This window comes from Nerophis ophidion, linkage group LG19 (genome assembly GCF_033978795.1).
Source record: "Nerophis ophidion isolate RoL-2023_Sa linkage group LG19, RoL_Noph_v1.0, whole genome shotgun sequence".
Lineage (NCBI taxonomy): Eukaryota > Metazoa > Chordata > Actinopteri > Syngnathiformes > Syngnathidae > Nerophis > Nerophis ophidion.
Window position 1 is genome coordinate 38053498 of NC_084629.1, and position 20999 is coordinate 38074496.

A 20999-nucleotide genomic window follows, 5' to 3' on the forward strand; every position below is an offset into this window, starting at 1 on the left:
TGTTGTTATTGGTGTTGTTGGTGTTAGTGTTGTTGTTACTGATGTTATTGTGGTTATTGATGTTGTTGTTGGTGTTATTGTTGTTAGTGGTGTTGCTGTTAGTGTTGTTGTTGTGGTTATTGATGTTGTTGTGGTTATTAATGTTGTTGTTGTGGTTATTAATGTTGTTGCTGGTGTTAGTGTTGTTGTTGTGGTTATTGATGTTGTTGTTGGTGTTAGTGTTGTTGTTGTTGTCATTGATGCTGTTGTTGGTGTCACTTGTGTTGTTGGTGGTGTTGTTAGTGTTCTTGATGGTGGTGACGGTCTTGGTGTTATTGGTGGCGCCATTGTTGGTGGTGTTAGTGATGTCGTTGTTGTTGGTAGTGATGTTGTTGTTAGTGTTGTTGTTGGTGTTAGTATTGCTGTTATTGATGTTGTTAGTGTTGTTGTTGATGTTGTTATTGGTGTTGTTGGTGTTAGTGTTGTTGTTACTGACGTTATTGTTGTTAGTGTTGTTGTGGTTATTGATGTTGTTGTTGGTGTTGTTTATAAGTCGTACACACTATGTTATACTGAGTCAATATTAATAGTACACACTACTTTATACTTTGTACACACTAATAGTACACACTATGTTATACTGAGTACATACTAATAGTACACACTATTTTATACTTTGTACACACTAATAGTACACACTTTTTTGTAGTTTGTGCACACTTATAGTACACAGTATTTATACTTGATACACACTAGTAAGACAAACTATTTTATATTTCATACACACTATGTTATACTGAGTACACACTACTTTATACTTTGTACACACTAATAGAACAAACTGTTATACTGAGTACATACTAATAGTAAACACTATTTTATACTTTGTACACACCAATACTACACACTTTTATGCACACTTATAGTACACAGTATTTATACTTTGTACACAGTAGTTGTACAAACTATTTTATAATTTGTACACACTAATAGTACACACTATTTTATACTGTGTACACAGTACTAGTACATACCATTTTATACTTTCTACATACTAATAGTAAACACTTCTTTATATGTTGTACAAACTAATAGTACACACTATTTTATATGATGTACACATCAATAGTACACACATTGTTATAGTTTGTGCACACTTATAGTACACACTAATACTTTGTACACATTAAAAGCACACACTACTTTATACTTTGTAGTACACACTAGTAGTACACACTATTTTATACTTTGTTCACACTAATAGAACCCTTTTTTATATGTTGTACACACTATTAGTACACCCTTTTTTTAATAGATTAAGCACACTAGTAGTACACACTATGTTATACTTTGTACACACTAATACTACACACTTTTATATAGTTTGTGCACACTTATAGTACAACGTATTTATACTTGTTACACACTAGTAGTACAAACTATTTTATAATTCCAACACACTGATAGTACACACTATGTTATACTGAGTACACACTAATAATACACACTTTTTTATAGTTTGTGCACACTTATAGTACACAGTATTTATACTTTGTACACAGTAGTTGTACAAACTATTTTATAATTTGTACACACTAATAGTACACACTATTTTATACTGTGTACACAGTACTAGTACATACCATTTTATACTTTCTATATACTAATAGTAAACTCTTCTTTATATGTTGTACAAACTAATAGTACACACTATTTTATATGCTGTACACATTAATAGTACACACATTTTTATAGTTTGTGCACACTAGTAGTACACACTATGTTTATACTTTGTACAGACTTATAGTACACACTAATACTTTGTACACATTAGTAGCACACACTACTTTATACTTTGTAGTACACACTATTTTATACTTTGTACACACTAATATAACCCTTTTTTATAAGTTGTACACACTATTAGTAAACACACTTTCATATGCTGTACACACTAATAGTAAACACTTTTTTTTAAAGATTGTGCATACTAGTAGTAGACACTTTTTTGTACTTTGTACACACTTATAGTACACACCTTTTCATAGTTTGTGCACACTATTTTATACTTTGTGCACACTAATACTACACACTTTTCTATAGTTTGTGCATACTTATAGTACAACGTATTTATACTTGTTACACACTAGTAGTACAAACTATTTTACAATTCCAACACACTAATAGTACACACTATGTTATACTGAGTACACACTAATAGTACATACTTTTTTATAGTTTGTGCACACTTATAGTACACTATATTTATACTTTGTACACAGTAGTTGTACAAACTATTTTATAATTTGTACACACTAATAGTACACGTTTTTTATGCTGTGTACACAGTACTAGTACATACCATTTTATACATTCTACATACTAATAGTAAACACTTCTTTATATGTTGTACACACTAATAGTACACACAATTTTATATGATGTACACATTAATAGTACACACATTTTTATAGTTTGTGCACACAAGTAGTACACACTATTTTTATACTTTGTACACACTTATACTACGCACTAATACTTTGTATCCACTAATAGCACACACTTCTTTATACTTTGTAGTATGCACTAGTAGTACACACTATTTTATACTTTGTACACACTAATATAAAACGTTTTTATAAGTTGTACACACTATTAGTAAACACAATTTTATATGCCGCCCTACTCTAATAGTACACACTTTTTTATAGATTGAGCACACTAGTAGTTCACACTATTTTATACTTTTGTGCACACTAATACTACACACTTTTATATAGTTTGCACACCCTTATAGTACAAAGTACTTATACTTTATACACACTAGTACTACACACTATTTTATACTTTGTACACACTAATTGTACACACTTTTTTATAGTTTGTGCACACTTATAGTACAAAGTATTTATACGTTGTACACACTAGTAGTACACACTATTTTATACTTTGTAAACACATAGTACAGACTAAAACTTTGTATACACTAATAACACACACTACTTTATACTTTGTAGTACACACTATTTTATACTTTTGTACACACTAATAGAACACCTTATGTTGTACACACTATTAGTAAACACCATTTTATATGCTGTACACACTAATAGTACACACTTTTTTATAGATTGTGCACACTAGTAGTACACACTATTTTATACTTTGTACACACTAATAGTACACACTTTTTTTTATAGTTTGTGCACACTTATATTACAAAGTATTTATACTTTGTACACACTAGTAGTACACACAGTTTTATGATTTACACAGACAAATAGTACACACCATTTTATACTGTGTACATAGTGCTAGTACACACTATTTTATACTTTGTACACACTAATTGTACACACTTTTTTATAGTTTGTGCACACTTATAGTACAAAGTATTTATACTTTGTACACACTAGTAGTACACACTATTTTATACTTTGTACACACTTATAGTACACACTAATACTTTGTATACACTAATAACAAACACCACTTTATACTTTGTAGTACACACTATTTTATACTTTTGTACACACTAATAGAACACTTTTTTATGTTGTACACAGTTAGTAAACACAATTTTATATGCTGTACACACTAATAGTACACACTTTTTTATAGATTGTCCACACTAGTAGTACACACTATTTTATACTTTGTACACACTAATAGTACACATTTTTTAATAGTTTGTGCACACTTATCGTACTAAGTATTTATACTTTGTACACACTAGTAGTACACACAGTTTTCTGATTTACACAGACAAATAGTACACACAATTTTATACTTTGTACACAGTACTAGTACACACTATTTTATACTTTGTACACACTAATAGTACACACTTTTTTATAAGTTTTGCACACTGATAGTACAAACTATTTATACTTTATACACACTAGTAGTACACACTATTTTATACTTTGTACACACTAATAGTGCAAACTATTTATACTTTGTACACACTAATAGTACACACATTTTTTATAGTTTGTGCACACTTATAGTACAAAGTATTTATACTTTGTACACACTAGTAGTACACACTTTTTTATAGTTTGTGCACACTTATAGTACAAAGTATTTATACTTTGTACACACTAGTAGTACACACTATTTTATACTTTGTACACACTTTTTTATAGTTTTTGCACACTGATAGTACAAACTATTTATACTTTGTACACACTAGTAGTACACACTATTTTATACTTTGTACACACTAATAGTACAAACTATTTATACTTTGTACACACTAATAGTACACACTTTTTTTAATAATTTGTGCACACTTATAGTACAAAGTATTTATACTTTGTACACACTAGTAGTACACACAGTTTTATGATTTACACGGACTAATAGTACACACAATTTTATACTGTGTACACAGTACTAGTACACGCTATTTTATACTTTGTACACACTAATAGTACACACTTTTTTATACATTGTACACACTAATAGTACAAACTATTTATACTTTGTACACACTAATAGTACACACTTTTTTTATAGTTTGTGCACACTTATAGTACCAAGTATTTATACTTTGTACACACTAGTAGTACACACTTTTTTTATAGTTTGTGCACACTTATAGTACAAAGTATTTATACTTTGTACACACTAGTAGTACACACTATTTTATACTTTGTACACACTAATAGTACAAACTATTTATACTTTGTACACACTAATAGTACACACTTTTTTTATAGTTTGTGCACACTTATAGTACAAAGTATTTATACTTTGTACACACTAGTAGTACACACTATTTTATACTTTGTACACACTAATAGTACAAACTATTTATACTTTGTACACACTAATAGTACACACTTTTTTTATAGTTTGTGCACATTTATAGTACAAACTATTTATACTTTGTACACACTAATAGTACACACTTTTTTTATAGTTTTTGCACACTTATAGTACAAAGAAATACTTTGTACACACTAGTAGCACACAGTTTTCTGATTTACACAGGCTAATAGTACACACCATTTTATAGTGTGTACAGAGTACTAGTACACACTATTTTATACTTTGCAGAGAGTTGAGTGCCTGCTATGTGGGTAGTAGTAGACCAGGCGTGTGTAGTAGTACCTCTTACAGTACTACTACACGATATTGCGTCATGACTCGGGATCGTCCCGCCCTCCTTACTTGAGCTTGCGTATGGCTGAAAGCATGTCTCGTCGTCAAGGCAACAGGCTGAATGTTGACGGCAGACGCGTGGTAGTTTGGACTGGCGGTCACCGTGCTGTACGCCGGGGGCCCGAGGGCCGGCTGTCTCTGCAGCAGTTGCAGGATGCTCTGGATGTCCGACATCAGCTGGGATTCCAACCTGAACAAAACACAATATATATATATATATATCAATACATACGAGTGACTGAAAATGTACTTTGCGTACAAACCCCGTTTCCATAAGAGTTGGGAAATTGTGTTAGATGTAAATATTTTACCATCTACTGTCTGTAAAATCATCAAAAGGTTCAGAGAATCTGGAGAAATCACCGCACGTAAGCGATGATATGACGGACCTTTTATCCTTCAGGCAATACTGCACCAAAAATCAACATCAGTGTGTAAAGGATATCACCAAATGGGCTCAGGAACACTTCAGAAAACCACTGTCAGTATCTACAGTTGGTCGCTACATTTGTAAGTACAAGTTAAAACTCTATATGCAAAGCGAAAGCTATTTATCAACAACACCCAGGAACGCCGCCGGCTTCGCTGGGCCCGAGCTCATCTAAGATGGACTGATGCAAAGTGGATAAGGGTTTTGTGGTCTGACGAGTCCACATTTCAAATTATATTTGGAAACTGTGGACGTGGTGTCCACCGGAACAAAGAGGAAAATAACCATCCGGATTGTTATAGGCGCAAAGTTGAAAAGCCAGCATGTGTGATGGTATGGGGGTGTATTAGTGCCCAAGGCATGGGTAACTTACACATCTGTGAAGGCACCATTAATGCTGAAAGGTCCATACAGGTTTTGGAACAACATATGTTGTCATCCAAGCAACGTCATCATGGAAGCCCCTGCTTATTTCAGCAAAACAATGCCAAGCCACGTGTTACAACAGCGTGGCTTCTTAGTAAAAGAGTATGGGTACTTTCCTGGCGCGCTTGCAGTCCAGACCTGTCTCCCATGGAAAATGTGTGGTGCTTTATGAAGTGTAAAATATGACAACAAGACCCCAGACTGTTGAACAACTTAAGCTCTACATCAAGCAAGAATGGGAAAGAATTCCACTTTCAAAACTTCAACAATTAATTTCCTCAGTTCCCAAACGTTTGAGTGTTGTTAAAAGAAAAGGTGATGTAACACAGTGGTGAACATGCCCTTTCCCAACTACTTCGGCACGTGTTGCAGCCATGAAATTCTAGGTTAATTATTATTTGCAAAAAAAAAAAAAAAAAAAAGTTTATGAGTTTGAACATCAAATATGTTGTCTTTGTAGCATATTCAACTGAATATGGGTTGAAAAGGATTTGCAAATCATTGTATTCTGTTTATATTCACATCTAACAATTTCCCAACTCATATGGGAACGGGGTTTGTACAAGATCATGTGGTAGATCATCCTCCCCTAATATACGATCTTTGGTCCCGCTACAACTCCTAGAAGGCAACTGCAAAAAAAGTCCACTTTAACTTTAAAACAGGATCCGATCCGAAAGCCGTCATATGACGTCACTAATGTTGCCTTCACCCGCATTTTTCGCGCAAAGAAGCGCATTAAAATGTAAATAATTGAATGACAAGGGGCTTATTTTGTAATATCTTAGCGCAAACGTCTTCCCGGTGACGTCACGCACTGATTACAATATGAATGACACATTTCCTACGTCATTTCCGGTGGCTGTGTGGCCGACGTTATTCGTACTTTTAATGACGGATCAAAGGAAACGAGTTCGAACCCAGGTCGACCACTAAAATATTGCTATAGTTTTTAAATTAATGTTTTAATTATGTTAAAATAGTTTTAATATGCTTGACTTCAGAATATTAATAAAAACGTGGACTGTTAGATTAAATAAAAGCTTATTCTCATTTCTGCACAATCATCGTGTTGCTGAAGGTTATTTAATTATTATCGTGATTTTAGCCTCCAAAGTTCCTTTTTAAAGTTCCTCTTGTCGACCTCTTACGGCCCCTGCGCGTCGTATCCTAGCAACAAAGCCACTTTGGCCAGTGGAAGGAGTCCTTTACGTAGGTCAGTTCCTTCACTGACCACTAGAGGGCGCTGTTGTTCCACGGGTTAAACTGCATAGCAACACTAAATCACCGGAGTGGTTTTATTAGAACATAAACAGTTTCTTAAGTTAGGAGTGTTAAACATCAGGACCACAAACAGGCAAGATGAGTTTGTGGACTGGACTCTCACAATATTACGCTAGATCCTCTATGGACTGGACTCTCACAATATTACGCTAGATCCTCTATGGACTGGACTCTTACTATTATGTTAGATCCACTATGGACTGGACTCTCACTATTATGTTAGATCCTCTATGGACTGGACTCTCACTATTATGTTAGATCCACTATGGACTGGACTCTCACTATTATGTTAGATCCACTATGGACTGGACTCTCACTATTATGTTGGATCCACTATGGACTGGACTCTCCCTATTATGTTAAATCCACTATGGACTGGACTCACATTATTATGTTAGATCCACTATGGACTGGACTCTCACACTATTATGTTAGATCCACTATGGACTGGACTCTCTAACTATTATGTTAGATCCACTATGGACTGTACTCTCACTATTATCTTAGATCTACTATGGACTGGACTGGGTTGTGAGTTTTTCCTTGTCCGTACGTGGGATCTGAACAGAGGATGTCGTCGTGGTTTGTGCAGCCCTTTGACACACTTGTGATTTAGGGCTATATGAATAAACATCGATTGACATTGATAGTTAGTTAGTTCCCTGCAGCGCTCGCAGTTGATTGAAAGCGAGATACGCACCCTTAACTCCATCGTAAAAATGTTGTTTGTTCTGTTTTATTACGCACTTAAATCTACCATCTTCACATTGGTTAAGTTTGTAGTTATGTTAGCTCAATGTTAGCTACGGTGTCATTTTTGATCATTGTTTTGTTTATATAATAATTGTAATAGTCGAATGAGTACGGGGTATCGGACTGTATGACAGTAGTGGTTTTGCTCCTTGTATGATCAGTGTCAGAGCTTGGTCCGCATTGCCGGCGGAAAGTCGGACCCATTTCTGGTGAGGGTTGGACTCCGCCAAGGCTGCCCTTTGTCACCGGTTCTGGATATAATTTCTAGGCGCAGTCAGGGCGTTGAGGGGTTCCGGTTTGGTGACTGCAGGATTAGGTCTCTGCTTTTTGCAGATGTTGTAGTCCTGATGGCTTCATCTGGCCAGGATATTCAGTTCTCACTGGCTCGGTTCGCTAGCCGAGTGTGAAGTGACTAAAGATGAGATTTGGCACCTCCAAGTCCGAGTCCATGGTTCTCGCCTTGAAAAGGGTGAAGTGCCATCTCCGGGTTGGGGAGGAGATCTTTCCCCAAGTGGAGGAGTTCAAGTACCTCGGAGTCTTGTTTACGAGTGAGGGAAGAGTGGATCGTGAGATCGACAGGCGGATCGGTGCGGCGTCTTCAGTAATGCGGACGCTGTATCGATCCTTTGTGGTGAAGAAGGAGCTGAGCCGGAAGGCAAAGCTCTCAATTTACCGGTCGAACCTATGGTCTTGAGCTTTGGGTTATGACCGAAAGGACGAGATCACGGGTACAAGCGGCCCAAATGAGTTGGGTCTCTCACTTAGAGATAGGGTGAGAAGCTCTGCCATCTGTAAAGCCGCTGCTCCTTTACATGGAGAGGAGCCAGATGAAGTAGTTCGGGCATTTGGTCAGGATGCCACAGGGAAGACCCAGGACACGATGGGTAGACTATGTCTCCCGGTTGGATCCCCCGGGAGGAGCTGGACCACGTGGCTGGGGTGAGGGAAGTCTGGGCGACCCTGCTTAGGCTGCTGCCCCTACGACCCGACCTTGGATACGCGTAAGAAAATGGATGGAGAATCTGTGCAGTTCTTGGATTTCTTCACTGTTTGGATTATTTCTCTTTTGGGAAACATTGAGTTCTGGTCATAGAGCCAGTCGAGTCCTCTGCCGGCCAATGGTTTTCTTTGACCTGGGTTTGGCAGTCGGTAAGTTAAGTTAAGTTAAGTTAAGGACGACCGGAGACAGTCTCCATGAATGTAACTATGACCACATGAATCAGGGAGCAACATGACAGCAAACGTTGTCCATCAGCCCCGGAGCCCCCCGGGCGTGTCGGGACAGTGCAGGCGCAGCAGAAAAGGTGCGGACTTTAAACGGCCTGCGAGTCGTTAAACGGGGGGAAAAAGGCGGTGGAGTGAAACCCGGATTTATGAGCCTTGATGCTCGCCCTGCTATTGTCAGTGCGGCGTCACCTGATGGATGTTTCTGGGCGGGCGTCTAAAGCCAAAGTAAACAGGCGGTGAAATACGTCGCCACCTTCCTATTAGGGGTAGATAAACGCCATCAATCGCTCCAGGCGTGAACAGCCGGCTAAGGAGGGACACGCAGAAAATAGGTACTGTGGTGCCTTTTATGTGGCTTTTATGGTGCCTTACGTTTACACCCCACTTACCTGTCGTTACGTTTACACCCCACTTACCTGTCGTTACGTTTACGCCTAACATAGCTGTTCAAACGTACATTGATACATTTACACCCCACTTACTTGTCGTTACGTTTACGCCCCACATACCTGTACAAATGTATATCGATACGTTTACACCCCACTTACCTGTCGTTACGTTTACGCCCCACATACCTGTACAAATGTACATCGATACGTTTACGCCTAACATACCTGTTCAAACGTACATTGATACATTTACACCCCACATACCTGTTGTTACGTTTACACCCAACATAGCTGTTCAAATGTATATCGATACGTTTACACCCCACATACCTGTTGTTACGTTTACGCCCAACATAGCTGTTCAAATGTACATCGATACGTTTACACCCCACTTACCTGTCGTTACGTTTACGCCTAACATACCTGTTCAAACGTACATCAATACATTTACACCCCACTTACCTGTCGTTACGTTTACGCCCCACATAGCTGTTCAAATGTACATCGATACGTTTACACCCCACATACCTGTTGTTACGTTTACGCCCAACATAGCTGTTCAAATGTACATCGATACGTTTACACCCCACTTACCTGTCGTTACGTTTATACCCCACTTAGCTGTTGAAACGTACATTGATACATTTACACCCCACTTACTTGTCGTTACGTTTACGCCCCACATACCTGTTCAAATGTACATTGATACATTTACACCCCACTTACCTGTCGTTACGTTTATACCCCACTTAGCTGTTGAAACGTACATAAATACATTTACACCCCACTTACCTGTCGTTACGTTCACGCCCCACATAGCTGTTCAAATGTACATCGATACGTTTACACCCCACATACCTGTTGTTACGTTTACGCCCAACGTACCTGTTCAAATGTACATCGATACGTTTACACCCCACATACCTGTCGTTACGTTTATACCCCACTTAGCTGTTGAAACGTACATTGATACATTTACACCCCACTTACTTGTCCTTACGTTTACGCCCCACATACCTGTTCAAACATACATTGATACATTTACACCCCACTTACCTGTCGTTACGTTTACGCCGCACATACCTGTACAAATGTATGTCGTTACGTTTACGCCCAACATAGCTGTTCAAATGTACATTGATACGTTTACACCCCACTTACCTGTCGTTACGTTTACGCCCAACATAGCTGTTCAAATGTAGATCGATACTTTTACACCCCACATACCTGTCGTTACGTTTATTCCCCACTTAGCTGTTGAAACTTACATTGATACATTTACGCCCCACATACCTGTCGTTACGTTTACGCCCAACATACCTGTTCAAATGTACATCGATACGTTTACACCCCACATACTTGTCGTTACGTTTATACCCCACTTAGCTGTTGAAACGTACATTGATACATTTACACCCCACTTACTTGTCCTTACGTTTACGCCCCACATACCTGTTGAAACATACATTGATACATTTACACCCCACTTACCTGTCGTTACGTTTACGCCGCACATACCTGTACAAATGTATGTCGTTACGTTTACGCCCAACATAGCTGTTCAAATGTACATCGATACGTTTACACCCCACATACCTGTCGTTACGTTTATACCCCACTTAGCTGTTGAAACGCACATGGATACGTTTACACCCCACACACCTGTCGTTACGTTTACGCCCAACATACCTGTTCAAATGTACATCAATACGTTTACACCCCACATACCTGTCGGTTTGTTTATACCCCACTTAGCTGTTGAAATGTACATCGATACGTTTACACCCCACATACCTGTCGTTACGTTTATACCCCACTTAGCTGTTGAAACGTACATTGATACATTTACACCCCACTTGTCGTTACGTTTACGCCCCACATACCTGTTCAAACGTACATTGATACATTTACACCCCACTTACCTGTTGTTATGTTTAAGCCCCACATACCTGTACAAATGTATATCGATACGTTTACACCACACTTACCTGTCGTTACGTTTACGCCCAACATAGCTGTTTAAATGTACATCGATACGTTTACACCCCACATACCTGTCGTTACGTTTATACCCCACTTAGCTGTTGAAACGTACATGGATACGTTTACGCCCCACATACCTGTTCCCATGTACATCAATACGTTTACACACCACATACCTGTCGGTTCGTTTATACCCCACTTAGCTGTTGAAACGTACATTGATACATTTACACCCCACTTACCTGTCGTTACGTTTACGCCCCACATACCTGTACAAATGTATATCGATACGTTTACACCACACTTACTTGTCGTTACGTTTACGCCCCACATACCTGTACAAATGTATATCGATACGTTTACACCCCACTTACCTGTCGTTACGTTTACGCCCAACATAGCAGTTCAAGTGTACATCGATACGTTTACGCCCCACATACCTGTCGGTTCGTTTATACCCCACTTAGCTGTTGAAATGTACATCGATACATTTACACCCCACTTACCTGTCGTTACATTTACGCCTAACATACCTGTTCAAACGTACATTGATACATTTACACCGCACTTACTTGTCCTTACGTTTACGCCCCACATACCTGTTCAAACGTACATTTACACCCCACTTACCTGTCGTTACGTTTACGCCCCGCATACCTGTACAAATGTATATCGATACGTTTACACCCCACTTACCTGTCGTTACGTTTACGCCCAACATAGCTGTTCAAATGTACATCGATACGTTTACGCCCCACATACCTGTCGTTACGTTTACGCCCAACATAGCTGATCAAACGTACATTGATACATTTACACCCCACTTACCTGTCGTTACGTTTACGCCCAACATAGCTGTTCAAGTGTACATCGATACGTTTACGCCCCACACACCTGTCGGTTCGTTTATACCCCACTTAGCTGTTGAGATGTACATCGATACGTTTACACCTCATTTACCTGTCGTTACGTTTACGCCCAACATAGCTGTTCAAATGTACATTGATACATTTACACCCCACATACCAGTCGTTACATTTATACCCCATTTAGCTGTTGAAATGTACATGGATACGTTTACGCCCCACATACCTGTCCTTAAGTTTACGCCCCACATACCTGTAAAAATGTATATCGATACGTTTACACCACACTTACCTGTCGTTACGTTTACGCCCAACATAGCTGTTCAAATGTACATCGATACATTTACACCCCACTTACTTGTCGTTACGTTTACGCCCCACATACCTGTTTAAACGTACATTGATACATTTACACCCCACTTACCTGTCGTTACGTTTACGCCCCACATACCTGTACAAATGTATATCGATACGTTTACACCCCACTTACCTGTCGTTACGTTTACGCCCAACATAGCTGTTCAAATGTACATCGATACATTTACACCCCACTTACCTGTCGTTACGTTTACGCCCCACATACCTGTACAAATGTATATCGATACGTGTACACCCCACTTACCTGTCATTATGTTTACGCCCAACATAGCTGTTCAAATGTACATCGATAGGTTTACGCCCCACATACCTGTCGTTACGTTTACGCCCAACATAGCTGATCAAACGTACATGGATACATTTACACCCCACTTACCTGTCGTTACGTTTACGCCCAACATAGCTGTTCAAGTGTACATCGATACGTTTACGCCCCACATACCTGTCGGTTCGTTTATACCCCACTTAGCTGTTGAAATGTACATCGATACGTTTACACCTCACTTACCTGTCGTTACGTTTACGCCCAACATAGCTGTTCAAATGTACATTGATACATTTACACCCCACATACCTGTCGTTACATTTATACCCCATTTAGCTGTTGAAATGTACATGGATACGTTTACGCCCCACATACCTGTCCTTAAGTTTACGCCCCACATACCTGTACAAATGTATATCGATACGTTTACACCACACTTACCTGTCGTTACGTTTACGCCCAACATAGCTGTTTAAACGTACATTGATACATTTACACCCCACTTACCTGTCGTTACGTTTACGCCCCACATACCTGTACAAATGTATATCGATACGTTTACACCCCACTTACCTGTCGTTACGTTTACGCCCAACATAGCTGTCCAAATGTACATCAATATGTTTACACCCCACTTACCTGTCGTTACGTTTACGCCCCACATACCTGTACAAATGTATATCGATACGTTTACACCCCACTTACCTGTCGTTACGTTTACGCCCAACATAGATGTTCAAGTGTACATCGATACGTTTACGCCCCACATACCTGTCGGTTCGTTTATACCCCACTTAGCTGTTGAAATGTACATCGATACGTTTACACCTCACTTACCTGTCGTTACGTTTACGCCCAACATAGCTGTTCAAATGTACATTGATACATTTACACCCCACATACCTGTCGTTACATTTATACCCCATTTAGCTGTTGAAATGTACATGGATACGTTTACGCCCCACATACCTGTCCTTAAGTTTACGCCCCACATACCTGTACAAATGTATATCGATACGTTTACACCACACTTACCTGTCGTTACGTTTACGCCCAACATAGCTGTTTAAACGTACATTGATACATTTACACCCCACTTACCTGTCGTTACGTTTACGCCCAACATAGCTGTCCAAATGTACATCGACATGTTTACACCCCACTTACCTGTCGTTACGTTTACGCCCCACATACCTGTACAAATGTATATCGATACGTTTACACCCCACTTACCTGTCGTTACGTTTACGCCCAACATAGATGTTCAAATGTACATCGATACGTTTACACCCCACATACCTGTCGTTACGTTTATACCCCACTTAGCTGTTGAAACGTACATGGATACGTTTACGCCCCACATACCTGTCGTTACGTTTACGCCCCACATACCTGTTCAAATGTACATGGATACGTTTACGCCCCACTTAGCTGTTGAAACGTACATGAATACGTTTACGCCCCACATATCTGTTATGTTTATACCCCACTTATCTGTTCAAACGTACAAGGATACGTTTATGTCCCACATACCTGTTCAAACGTACATGGATACATTTACGCCCCACTTTTCTGTTGAAACGTACATGGATCTGTTTACGCCCCACTTACGTTTACGCCCCAAATACCTGTTGAAACGTACATGGGTACGTTTACGCCCCACTTAGCTGTTGAAATGTACATGAATATGTTTACGCCCCACATATCTGTTATGTTTATACCCCACTTATCTGTTCAAACGTACATGGATACGTTTACGCCCCACATACCTGTTGTTACGTGTACGCCCCACATATTTGTCGTTACGTTTATGCACCACATACCTGTTCAAATGTACATGGATACGTTAACGCCCCACACCCCTGTCCTTACGTTTACGCCCCACATACCTGTTCAAACGTACATGGATACGTTTACGCCCCACATACCTGTTCAAACGTACATGGATACGCTTACGCCCCACTTTTCTGTTGAAACGTACATGGATCCGTTTACGCCCCACTTACCTGTTGTTACGTGTACGCCCCACATACTTGTCGTTACGTTTATGCACCACATACCTGTTCAAATGTACATGGATACGTTAACGCCCCACATACGTGTCCCTACGTTTACGCCCCACATACCTGTTCAAACGTACATGGATATGTTTACGCCCCACATACCTGTTCAAACGTACATGGATACGTTTACGCCCCACTTTTCTGTTGAAACGTACATGGATCCGTTTACGCCCCACTTACCTGTTGTTACGTGTACGCCCCACATACCTGTCCTTACGTTTACGCCCCACATACCGGTTCAAACGTACATGGATACGTTTACGCCCCACATACCTGTTCAAACGTACATGGATCCGTTTACGCCCCACTTACCTGTTGTTACGTGTACGCCCTACATACTTGTCGTTACGTTTATGCACCACATACCTGTTCAAATGTACATGGATACGTTAACGCCCCACATACCTGTCGTTACGTTTACACATGTTGTTACCTTTACGCCCCACACACCTGTGGTTACGTGTACGCCCCACATACTTGTCGTTACGTTGATGCACCACATACCTGTTCAAATGTACATGGATACGTTTACGCCCCGCATACCTGTTCAAACGTAAATGGATACGTTTACGCCCCACTTTTCTGTTGAAACGTACATGGATCTGTTTACGCCCCACTTACCTGTTGTTACGTCTACGCCCCACATACTTGTCGTTACGTTTATGCACCACATACCTCTTCAAATGTACATGGATACGTTAACGCCCCACATACCTGTCCTTACGTTTACGCCCCACATACCTGTTCAAACGTACATGGATATGTTTACGCCCCACATACCTGTTCAAACGTACATGGATACGTTTACGCCCCACTTTTCTGTTGAAACGTACATGGATCCGTTTACGCCCCACTTACCTGTTGTTAAGTGTACGCCCCACATACCTGTCCTTACGTTTACGGCCCACATACCGGTTCAAACGTACATGGATACGTTTACGCCCCACATACCTGTTCAAACGTACATGGATACGTTTACGCCCCACTTTTCTGTTGAAACGTACATGGATCCGTTTACGCCCCACTTACCTGTTGTTACGTGTACGCCCTACATACTTGTCGTTACGTTTATGCACCACATACCTGTTCAAATGTACATGGATACGTTTACGCCCCGCATACCTGTTCAAACGTACATGGATACGTTTACGCCCCACTTTTCTGTTGAAACGTACATGGATCCGTTTACGCCCCACTTACCTGTTGTTACGTGTACGCCCCACATACTTGTCGTTACGTTTATGCACCACATACCTGTTCAAACGTACATGGATATGTTTACGCCCCAAATACCTGTTCAAACGTACATGGATACGTTTACGCCCCACTTTTCTGTTGAAACGTACATGGATCCGTTTACGCCCCACTTACCTGTTGTTACGTGTACGCCCCACATACTTGTCGTTACATTTATGCACCACATACCTGTTCAAATGTACATGGATACGTTAACGCCCCACATACCTGTCGTTACGTTTACACATGTTGTTACCTTTACGCCCCACACACCTGTGGTTACGTGTACGCCCCACACACCGATGGTCACGGCCCACACACCTTTGGTCCCGCCCCACACACCCCGTGGTCCCTCCCCACACACCTGTGGCTATGTGCACGCCCCACATACAGTACCTGTCATTACGTTTACGCCCCACACGCCCGTGGTCCCGCCCCCCATACCTGCTGAGGTGGTCCTGCAGCTGCTCCAGGCGCTGCTCCACCTCCCCGTAGGTGACCTCGCCGGCGGAGCGCTGGTCTTCTCTCAGCTCCCGCAGGACGGCCGCCTCCTCCTCCAGGTGGTGGGCGGGCTTCTTGCACGCCCATTTGTCACAGCACAGATCTGCGGAGTCAGCAGTGGCATCTTTACGTGGCGCGGGCGACACCCCGGCAGAGAAAAGAGGCGCTCATTAAACGGGGCGTCATTAATCTCTCAGCGCCGCTGAGTGGGCGGTCTGTGCCGCCATCCATCAGGACTTTGTCCAAGCACAATTAGTGGTTATCTCAGCCGGACACTCTGCCATTAGGTGTGGCAGCCCCCTAATGGATGTCTGCTCCCTGGATTAGCCCTGCTGGAAAGATAGCAGGAAGCAGGGCTGGCTTTCTCCTGGAGACACGTCCTGCCGTGACCTTGGCAGCCTATCAACAACACCCGGCAGACCTTCATCCACACCACCTCCTGCGCTTACAGCGCCTGCATTATTTAGAAAAAAAACGCTCGCTCGGACAAAAGGAGTCCGATCCGACGGTTGCCATGGAAACTGGACTGTGCGAATACCAAAACGCCGTCATGTTCCAGGGGGGTTTTGTCCACACCCCCTGGTGGTCTACATCAGGGGTTCTCAACCTTTCCACCACGCAGGGGTCCGGGGCCACCACTCGATTAGTAAAAATTAAAAAGGGAAGCCGGTGTGTGAGGATTTTGGAAATGTTGTCGCTGCATAGCGAGGCTAACTAGTGGCCTTAGCTACTAGCACAACATATTGTACTTACTGCAATTATTGTACTTAAGGCACTTCTTGTACATATTGCACTTAATGCACCTAAAGTATGTATTGCACTCAATTCACTTATACACATATTGTACTTACTGCACTTATTGCTCTTATTGTACTGAATGTACTCAAAGTACTCAATGTACTTATTGTACTTATTGCACTTAATGTACTCACTGCACTTAATGCACTTATTGCTCTTAAAGTACTTAATGCACTTATTGTACTTAATGTACTCAATGCACTTACTGTACTTATTTTACTTAATGCACTTACTTTACTTACTGTATGTTTGTACTCCATGTACTTATTGCACTTAAAGTACTTACCGTACTCAATGCACTTAAATTACTTAATGTACTCAATGTACTTATTACACTTACTTATTGCACTCAATGCACTTATTGCACTTAATGCACTTACTGTACTTATTGCAATTATTGCACTTAATGCACTTATTATACTTAAAGTACTTATTGCACTTAATGTACTCAATGCACTCATTGCACTTACTGTACTTAATGCACTTACAGTACATATTGCACTTAATGCACTTATTGTACTTAATGTACTCAATGTACTTATTGCAGATATTGTACTTAATTTACCTTTTGTACTTCTTGCATGCATTGCTCTTATTGCACTTAAAGTACTTACTGCACTTACAGCACTTATTGTACTTAATGTAATTATTGCACTTGTAGTACTCAATGTACTTATTCACTTATTGCACTTAATGTACTCACTCCACTTATTGTACTCAATGCACTTACTGTACTTAAATTACTTAATGTACTCAATATACTTATTTTACTTATTGCAATTATTGTACTTTGTGTACATATTGCACTTAATGTACTTATTACACTTATTGCACTCAATGCACTTATTGCACTTACTGTACTTATTGTGCGTTTGTACTCCATGTACTTATCGCACTTATTGTACTTAAAGTACTTATTGCACCTATTGCAATTATTGTACTTCGTGTACATATTGCACTTAATGTACTTATTGCACTTAATTATTGCACTCAATGCATTTATTGCACTTACTGTACTTATTGCACTTAATGCACTTACTATACTTAAAGTACGTATTGCACTTAATGTACTCAATGCACTCATTGCACTTACTGTACTTATTGTACTTAATGCACTTACTGTACTTATTGCACTTAATTTACTCTTTGTACTTATTGCAGTTATTGTACTTAATGTACCTTTTGTACTTCTTGTATGCATTGCACTTATTGCACTCAAAGTACTTACTGTACTTATTGTACTTAATGTAATTATTGCACTTGTTGTACTTAATGTACTCAATGTACTTATTGCAATAATTGTACTTAATGTACTTAGTGTATGTATGGCACCTAATGCACTTATTGCACTTAAAGAAATTATTGCACTTATTGTACTTAATGCACTTAATGAACTTATTGTAATTATTCTACTAAATGTACTTATTGAAATTATTGCACTTAATGTACGTCTTGTACGTGTTGCACTTAAAGTACTTATTGCACCCATGCACTTATTGTATTTAATCACCTTCTAATAATAAACAAAATAGATATTTATTTCTATATTTTCACAAGTAACAATATATGTATTTCCTTTATTTACAACAAAAACCAACTACAAACTTTTAGACTAATCAACCCGCAAAGTGATTCCAAATAAATTAAACCCAAATTAAAAATAATAATAATAACAAATGCACATCATGTAGTTGCTGTGGATGATGTAGTTTACTAAAGTTGTATTCTGGGTCAAAGTACCTTGGAAAGATGGACTTCTCCTCAAGCTGTCCGTGGTCTCGCTGTGTCCCAGAAGGTTGGAGTCCAGCACCGGGGTGCTCGGCGTGGAGGGAACCCGGACTTTCAGGCACAGGTTTGAGTCCCTTTCCAAGTGTGTGCTGACGTCACGGTCGTCCACTAGGGGGCATCAACAACACCCGTCAGCCGCTGAAGGTTAACTATTCCCGGGGATCATTCCACTTACTTTCTGGCGTGAAGGAGATTCTTCTTTTGATGCTCTGAGTGCCCTCGCCGTCCGAGTCACAGCCCTGAGGACTGGGAGGCTGCGGAGCACAGAATCGCCGTCACGCCCGTTAAATTCAAAAAAAGAACCGGTACTTTTTAGAGGCGGTATTGTACCGAATATGATTGATTAGTATGGTGTAGTTTTGTGGTTGTGTGTTCACACGACAACAACACCCCATAATATTTACCCTGGCAGACTCGTCCCGCAGGTTGAAGGTCAGCTCCAGGTTGGCGAAGAAGTAGTCTGCAAACTCGGGGTACATGTCCAAGACCTCCAGCAGGTCTTCGCGCTGGATGGTGCTCAGGTCGCAGTAACTCAGGGCTCGCACGTCAGCGCTGGACTTGCCGGGCTTGGCCAACTGCTGGATCATCTCTCCGAAGATGTCGTTTTTACCTGGTTGGGAACGCACACGCATTATTACACCTTGTTGGAATTATTACCCTTTTGCACTTATTGCACTTAATACACTTATTTTACTTACCGCCACACTTATTGGACTTATTGCACTCATTGTGCTTATTGCTTTTATTGTACTTATTGCACTTAATGCATCTTCTGCACTTGTTGCAATTCTTGCACTTAATGCAATTACTGCACTTATTGTACTAAATGTATTTATTGCACTTCGATCCATCCATTTTCTACCGCTTATTCCCTTTGTGGTTGCGGGGGGCGCTGGTGCCTATCTCAGCTACAATCGGGCAAAAGGCGGGGTACACCCTGGACAAGTCACCACCTCATCGCAAATGTATTGCACTTATTTCGCTTAATGCATTTTCTACACTTATTGTACGAAATGTATTTATTGCACTTAATGTACCTATTGTTTGCATTTGTACATATTGCACCTATTGCAATTAATGAAATGAATGCACATATTGCACTTAAAGTACTTATATTGCACATATTAAACCTATTGCACTTAACGTACTTAAGGCGCAAATTGCACTTAAAGTACTTATCGCAATTATTGCACTTGTTGTACTTATTCTACTAAATGTACCTATTGCACCTATTGCACTTAAAGCACGTATTGCACTTAAAGTACTTATTGCAATTATTTCACTTATTGTACTTATTGAAATTGCTGCACTTATTGTAGTTATTGTACTAAATGTACCTTCCATCCATCCATTTTTACCGCTTATTCCCTTTGTGGTTGCGGGGGGCGCTGGTGCCTATCTCAGCTACAATCGGGCAAAAGGCAGGGTACACCCGGGACAAGTCACTACATCATCGCAGATTTA

The 20999-nt window shown here is 40.1% G+C and overlaps 1 protein-coding gene across 1 annotated transcript in view; it reads right to left on the reverse strand.

The window, feature by feature from the left end:
* LOC133538362 (potassium voltage-gated channel subfamily H member 7-like) overlaps positions 1 to 20999 on the reverse strand; it is a 149554-nt gene that overhangs the window by 4988 nt on the left and 123567 nt on the right. Inside the window, exons 10-14 of the mRNA XM_061879939.1 lie at positions 19940 to 20145; positions 19711 to 19789; positions 19488 to 19643; positions 16893 to 17052; positions 5158 to 5338 (exon numbers count right to left, since the gene is read on the reverse strand). Coding sequence (XP_061735923.1) covers positions 5158 to 5338; positions 16893 to 17052; positions 19488 to 19643; positions 19711 to 19789; positions 19940 to 20145 — 782 coding nt within the window. The remainder of the gene's footprint in view (positions 1 to 5157; positions 5339 to 16892; positions 17053 to 19487; positions 19644 to 19710; positions 19790 to 19939; positions 20146 to 20999) is intronic.